Source organism: Pangasianodon hypophthalmus, chromosome 22, assembly GCF_027358585.1.
Source record: "Pangasianodon hypophthalmus isolate fPanHyp1 chromosome 22, fPanHyp1.pri, whole genome shotgun sequence".
NCBI classification, from domain to species: domain Eukaryota; kingdom Metazoa; phylum Chordata; class Actinopteri; order Siluriformes; family Pangasiidae; genus Pangasianodon; species Pangasianodon hypophthalmus.
Window position 1 is genome coordinate 968,334 of NC_069731.1, and position 7,500 is coordinate 975,833.

Sequence of the window (7,500 nt, forward strand, 5' to 3'; positions counted from 1 at the left end):
GGATGTATTTGTTTATTTGTTCATTCATGACTTTTTTTCTTACAACTTATTGACACTGTTATTATCTGAGTGTTTTAATTATCTTTAATTAATTATTTAATGATCTGTTTTTCCTCCCAGGTGTCATCATGATGGTGGGATGGCTGCAGGGGAAAAACATCCTGGACATGTTCACTATCGGAGTCAGGTACGTCCCACTCGCAGCTTTTCTCTCCACAGCAGATAAATCCATCCTTCATTTCTGATGTGTGTGTGTGTGTGTGTGTGTGTGTGTGTGTGTGTGTGTGTGTGTGTGTAGCCTGGCGGTAGCCGCTATCCCTGAAGGCCTGCCCATCGTGGTGACGGTCACGCTCGCTCTGGGAGTGATGAGGATGGTGAACAAGAGAGCCATCGTCAAGAAGCTGCCCATAGTCGAGACACTGGGTACACGATTATAAAACTTACTTTTATTTTCATTATTATTATGTTTTTATATTTTATGTCTATAATGTTTTATTTAAAGAATCAGTCAGTTTTAATGAGATAATAATTGTTGTTGTTTACATGGTAATGAAGTTTATTTGCATAATAATTGATTATAATAATAATAATGAATTTATGAGTTTAGTTAGTTTGGTTTTTTTGGGTTTTTTTTTTTTGTTTGTTTTTGTTTTGTTGTTGTTTTTGTTTTTTGGCTTCTCTACTTCTTTTTCACTTAGAATTTTTTATGATCTTACTTTCTTTCTAGGTTTGTCTTTCTTCCGTATGTCTTTTATTTCTTACAATTAATATGGTTTTCTTTTTATTGTCTTCTTTTTCTATGGTTTAACTTTTAGGTTAATCCCAAATGAAAATGATGTAAATCCATTAATAATAATAATAATAATAATAATAATAATAATAATGAAGAAGCAGAAGGGAAAATAAATATCATAGTAGTAATTTACATGTAGCACCTTTCTGAAGCCCAGCTGTTTTCTGCACCTTCTTCCTTTTATTTTCAGCGAGTTGTAGAATTGTGTGAAGGTTTAGTACAATAGAAGAGTTGTGTAGTGTAGAAGTAGAACAGTAGAGTTGTGGTGTGTGTGTGTGTGTGTGTGTGTGTGTGAGGAGTAGAACAGTGGAGTTGTGTTGTGTTTTGTGTGTGTGTGGAATAGTGGACTTGTGTTGTGTAGAACAGTAGAGTTGTGTGTGTGTGTGTGTGTGTGAGGAGTAGAACAGTAGAGTTATGCTGTGTGTGAAAACAGTGGAGTTGTGTAGAAGCAGAACAGTGGAGTTGTGCTGTGTAGAACAGTGGAGTTGTGCTGTGTAGAACAGTGGAGTTGTGCTGTGTAGTACAGTGGAGTTGTGTTGTGTAGAACAGTGGAGTTGTGTTGTGTAGAACAGTGGAGTTGTGCTGTGTAGAACAGTGGAGTTGTGTTGTGTAGAACAGTGGAGTTGTGTTGTGTAGAACAGTGGAGTTGTGTTGTGTAGAACAGTAGAGTTGTGCTGTGTAGAACAGTGGAGTTGTGTTGTGTAGAACAGTGGAGTTGTGCTGTGTAGAACAGTGGAGTTGTGTTGTGTAGAACAGTGGAGTTGTGTTGTGTAGAACAGTAGAGTTGTGCTGTGTAGAACAGTAGAGTTGTGCTGTGTAGAACAGTGGAGTTGTGCTGTGTAGAACAGTAGAGTTGTGCTGTGTAGAACAGTGGAGTTGTGCTGTGTAGAACAGTGGAGTTGTGTTGTGTAGAACAGTGGAGTTGTGCTGTGTAGAACAGTGGAGTTGTGCTGTGTAGAACAGTGGAGTTGTGCTGTGTAGAACAGTGGAGTTGTGCTGTGTAGAACAGTGGAGTTGTGTTGTGTAGAACAGTGGAGTTGTGTTGTGTAGAACAGTGGAGTTGTGTTGTGTAGAACAGTGGAGTTGTGTTGTGTAGAACAGTGGAGTTGTGTTGTGTAGAACAGTGGAGTTGTGTTGTGTAGAACAGTGGAGTTGTGTTGTGTAGAACAGTGGAGTTGTGTTGTGTAGAACAGTGGAGTTGTGCTGTGTAGAACAGTGGAGTTGTGTTGTGTAGAACAGTGGAGTTGTGTTGTGTAGAACAGTGGAGTTGTGTTGTGTAGAACAGTGGAGTTGTGTTGTGTAGAACAGTGGAGTTGTGTTGTGTAGAACAGTGGAGTTGTGCTGTGTAGAACAGTGGAGTTGTGCTGTGTAGAACAGTAGAGTTGTGCTGTGTAGAACAGTAGAGTTGTGCTGTGTAGAACAGTAGAGTTGTGTTGTGTAGAACAGTGGAGTTGTGCTGTGTAGAACAGTGGAGTTGTGCTGTGTAGAACAGTGGAGTTGTGCTGTGTAGAACAGTGGAGTTGTGCTGTGTAGAACAGTAGAGTTGTGCTGTGTAGAACAGTAGAGTTGTGCTGTGTAGAACAGTAGAGTTGTGCTGTGTAGAACAGTGGAGTTGTGCTGTGTAGAACAGTGGAGTTGTGCTGTGTAGAACAGTGGAGTTGTGTTGTGTAGAACAGTGGAGTTGTGTTGTGTAGAACAGTGGAGTTGTGTTGTGTAGAACAGTGGAGTTGTGCTGTGTAGAACAGTGGAGTTGTGCTGTGTAGAACAGTAGAGTTGTGCTGTGTAGAACAGTGGAGTTGTGCTGTGTAGAACAGTGGAGTTGTGCTGTGTAGAACAGTGGAGTTGTGCTGTGTAGAACAGTGGAGTTGTGCTGTGTAGAACAGTAGAGTTGTGCTGTGTAGAACAGTGGAGTTGTGCTGTGTAGAACAGTGGAGTTGTGTTGTGTAGAACAGTGGAGTTGTGTTGTGTAGAACAGTAGAGTTGTGTTGTGTAGTACAGTGGAGTTGTGCTGTGTAGAACAGTAGAGTTGTGCTGTGTAGAACAGTGGAGTTGTGCTGTGTAGAACAGTGGAGTTGTGTTGTGTAGAACAGTGGAGTTGTGCTGTGTAGAACAGTGGAGTTGTGTTGTGTAGAACAGTGGAGTTGTGTTGTGTAGAACAGTGGAGTTGTGCTGTGTAGAACAGTGGAGTTGTGCTGTGTAGAACAGTGGAGTTGTGCTGTGTAGAACAGTGGAGTTGTGCTGTGTAGAACAGTGGAGTTGTGTTGTGTAGAACAGTGGAGTTGTGTTGTGTAGAACAGTGGAGTTGTGTTGTGTAGAACAGTAGAGTTGTGCTGTGTAGAACAGTAGAGTTGTGTTGTGTAGAACAGTAGAGTTGTGTTGTGTAGAACAGTGGAGTTGTGTTGTGTAGAACAGTGGAGTTGTGCTGTGTAGAACAGTGGAGTTGTGTTGTGTAGAACAGTGGAGTTGTGTTGTGTAGAACAGTGGAGTTGTGCTGTGTAGAACAGTGGAGTTGTGTTGTGTAGAACAGTGGAGTTGTGTTGTGTAGAACAGTGGAGTTGTGCTGTGTAGAACAGTGGAGTTGTGTTGTGTAGAACAGTGGAGTTGTGCTGTGTAGAACAGTGGAGTTGTGTTGTGTAGAACAGTGGAGTTGTGTTGTGTAGAACAGTGGAGTTGTGCTGTGTAGAACAGTGGAGTTGTGCTGTGTAGAACAGTGGAGTTGTGCTGTGTAGAACAGTGGAGTTGTGCTGTGTAGAACAGTGGAGTTGTGTTGTGTAGAACAGTGGAGTTGTGTTGTGTAGAACAGTGGAGTTGTGTTGTGTAGAACAGTAGAGTTGTGCTGTGTAGAACAGTAGAGTTGTGTTGTGTAGAACAGTAGAGTTGTGTTGTGTAGAACAGTGGAGTTGTGTTGTGTAGAACAGTGGAGTTGTGCTGTGTAGAACAGTGGAGTTGTGTTGTGTAGAACAGTGGAGTTGTGTTGTGTAGAACAGTGGAGTTGTGCTGTGTAGAACAGTGGAGTTGTGTTGTGTAGAACAGTGGAGTTGTGTTGTGTAGAACAGTGGAGTTGTGCTGTGTAGAACAGTGGAGTTGTGCTGTGTAGAACAGTAGAGTTGTGCTGTGTAGAACAGTGGAGTTGTGTTGTGTAGAACAGTGGAGTTGTGTTGTGTAGAACAGTGGAGTTGTGTTGTGTAGAACAGTGGAGTTGTGCTGTGTAGAACAGTGGAGTTGTGCTGTGTAGAACAGTAGAGTTGTGCTGTGTAGAACAGTGGAGTTGTGCTGTGTAGAACAGTGGAGTTGTGTTGTGTAGAACAGTGGAGTTGTGTTGTGTAGAACAGTGGAGTTGTGTTGTGTAGAACAGTAGAGTTGTGTTGTGTAGAACAGTGGAGTTGTGCTGTGTAGAACAGTGGAGTTGTGTTGTGTAGAACAGTGGAGTTGTGTTGTGTAGAACAGTGGAGTTGTGCTGTGTAGAACAGTGGAGTTGTGCTGTGTAGAACAGTGGAGTTGTGCTGTGTAGAACAGTGGAGTTGTGCTGTGTAGAACAGTGGAGTTGTGCTGTGTAGAACAGTGGAGTTGTGTTGTGTAGAACAGTAGAGTTGTGCTGTGTAGAACAGTGGAGTTGTGTTGTGTAGAACAGTGGAGTTGTGTTGTGTAGAACAGTGGAGTTGTGTTGTGTAGAACAGTAGAGTTGTGTTGTGTAGAACAGTAGAGTTGTGCTGTGTAGAACAGTAGAGTTGTGCTGTGTAGAACAGTAGAGTTGTGCTGTGTAGAACAGTGGAGTTGTGCTGTGTAGAACAGTGGAGTTGTGCTGTGTAGAACAGTAGAGTTGTGCTGTGTAGAACAGTGGAGTTGTGCTGTGTAGAACAGTGGAGTTGTGTTGTGTAGAACAGTAGAGTTGTGCTGTGTAGAACAGTGGAGTTGTGTTGTGTAGAACAGTGGAGTTGTGTAATCAGATTTCAGACACAGTGACTCTAATTAAGGAATAATTACGCGTGTACTCGTCTGAGTGTCGTTGCTCCTCCTGTTCAGCTCTGTGTGTTGTCTGTGTTTGTATTTTTGGGTGTGTAGTTTTATTTAACGCTTCATCAGCGAGCAGCTTGTTTAATTTCTCTGTGGTTTATTTACAGAAGCTCGCTCACTCGCTCCCTCACTCCCTCACTCCCTCACTCACTCGCTCGCTCGCTCACTCACTCGCTCCCTCACTCCCTCGCTCCCTCACTCACTCGCTCGCTCGCTCACTCACTCGCTCCCTCACTCCCTCACTCACTCGCTCGCTCGCTCACTCACTCGCTCCCTCACTCCCTCACTCCCTCACTCACTCGCTCGCTCGCTCACTCACTCGCTCCCTCACTCCCTCACTCACTCGCTCCCTCGTTCACTCACTCGCTCGCTCGCTCAATCACTCCCTCGCTCGCGTACTCACTCCCTCACTCACTCCCTCACTCACTCCCTCACTCCCTCACTCACTCCCTCACTCCCTCACTCCCTTGCTCCCTCGCTCGCTCCCTCGCTCCCTCACTCCCTCCCTCACTCCCTCCCTCGCTCCCTCACTCACTCGCTCCCTCGTTCACTCACTCGCTCGCTCGCTCAATCACTCCCTCACTCCCTCACTCCCTCACTCACTCCCTCACTCACTCGCTCAGAAGTACGACAGACGATATAAAATTAACCAGTAACAAAATCTTTGCGGTGGATTTTTGTGTTTATTGCATCAGCGCCGCAGTATAAAACAGTGTTATCAGTTATTAAACAACTTCACGCTAAACAAACGGCATCTGCGCTCTAATAACTCTAATAACCTCTAATAACTTCACTACAAAGATCTGTGAATATTTTTTTTCTTCTTTTTATTATTGATCATTTTTATTATGACATTTTTTTAAGCGTTTATTTCTAAAGCGTTCCTGATGAGTGTGGATTACTCCCCAAAACGTTTTTCCTTTCTTATTAAGACTTTACAAGGTCACCACACACACACGAGACGTTTATATGATCCTTGTTCTAATACCTTTTAAAAATTGAATTGCTTAATAAATTTAAGAGATTAAATAAATAAAATAAAACCCACCTCTTGAGCTCGTTCTTGTGGAACGTGTAAAAGAAGAATGTACCTGTCCTGTGAGTTTCCCTCGTGGTGCTCGGACCCCTGAGCTGATGAGGATTTTGGGAATTCTTCGCAGGTTGCTGTAACGTGATCTGCTCGGATAAAACGGGAACGCTGACGAAGAACGAGATGACGGTCACGCAGATCTTCACCTCTGATGGACAGCGTGCGGAGGTCAGTGTGATGGTGAACTTCAGCGCCCCCTGCTGGTGTAGTGGAGTTTAGTGTTACTCCCATTAGTGTTAGTTAGAAAATACACACATATGTAAATACATTTATATTAAAAGGAGAATATGAATAAATATATAAGCAAATAACATAAAATAAATGGATGAATGTGTGAATGAGTGAATGGATGAATGAATTAATAAATATATAAGGATGAAAATGATGGATGGATAGATGAATATGTAAGTAATAAGTAGATAAAGTGAATAAACAAACAAATAAATAAGTATATAAGTGAGCGAATGCATTAAATATAGAAGTACACAAATATGATGTATGAATGAATAAATAAATAAATGAATGAATAAATAAATGTATAGGTAAGCAAATAAACAAATAACTAAGGATTTAATTTAGTATATAAATAAATACATAAATATCTGAATAAATGAATAAGTAAGCAACGACTGAAAATAGCAGGAATATTAAATAGATGAATTAATAAATAAGAATATAAGTAAGTTACTAAGTAAGTAAGATCAATCAGCCTCCTCATTCTGTGTGTGTGTGTGTGTGTGTGTATGTGTGTGTGTGTGTGTGTAGGTGACAGGTGTGGGCTATAACGGAGCAGGTGAGGTGCTCATAGACGGGAAGATGGTTCACGGCTTCTCCAACATCTCCATCAGTAAACTCGTGGAGGTGAGACTCCGCCCCCATCAGCGTTCGTCCAGGAGACACCGTCTGCTAAACATCAGGACCTGACGAGTGTGTGTGTGTGTGTGTGTGTGTGTGTGTGTGTGTGTGTGTGTGTGTGTGTGTGTGTGTTCTCTTGCAGGCTGGCTGTGTGTGTAACGACGCTGTAGTGAGGAACAACGCGCTGATGGGTCGACCCACAGAGGGCGCTCTCATCGCCCTGGCCATGAAGGTGAGACACATTCAGGTTGTAAACTCTGAACAGCAGTTTGTGTGTATATGTGTGTATATGTGTGTATATGTGTGTATATGTGTGTGTATGTGTGTGTATGTGTGTGTATGTGTGTGTATGTGTGTGTATGTGTGTATGTGTGTGTTTGTGTTTCCATGGCTGGTTTATCACACTTTCGGTTGTATTTACACACTCATTCCACTCAGACCACCATGTTCACACCATGTGATGTTCACGGTGTGTAATTTAAGTTTTTATCGCGGTTACAGCACTGAACACACAAACCAGAGCCGGATGCATTTATTTATTTTTGTGCATGAACATCTGCGAGTCACGAAACTCGTTTATTGTCTGTGAAAATACAACAGAAGTCATATTGAAATTAAATAAATAATGAAGTACAGTCCTGTATCTCTGCTCTAACACACTGTACGACATTTTGCGCAAGAGCTCGGCATTTTAAAAATCCGAGTGTTCAATTCAATTCAGTTTTATTTACAGAACACTTTTAACTTT

At 42.3% G+C, this 7,500-nt stretch overlaps 1 protein-coding gene across 2 annotated transcripts in view; it reads left to right on the top strand.

Moving 5' to 3' along the window:
• Positions 1 to 7,500, top strand: part of atp2c1 (ATPase secretory pathway Ca2+ transporting 1) — a 38,411-nt gene that overhangs the window by 23,129 nt on the left and 7,782 nt on the right. For both annotated transcript variants that reach the window (XM_034298120.2, XM_034298121.2), the window contains exons 11-15: positions 121 to 187; positions 299 to 423; positions 5,968 to 6,065; positions 6,663 to 6,758; positions 6,895 to 6,984. In XM_034298120.2, coding sequence (XP_034154011.2) covers positions 121 to 187; positions 299 to 423; positions 5,968 to 6,065; positions 6,663 to 6,758; positions 6,895 to 6,984 — 476 coding nt within the window. The remainder of the gene's footprint in view (positions 1 to 120; positions 188 to 298; positions 424 to 5,967; positions 6,066 to 6,662; positions 6,759 to 6,894; positions 6,985 to 7,500) is intronic.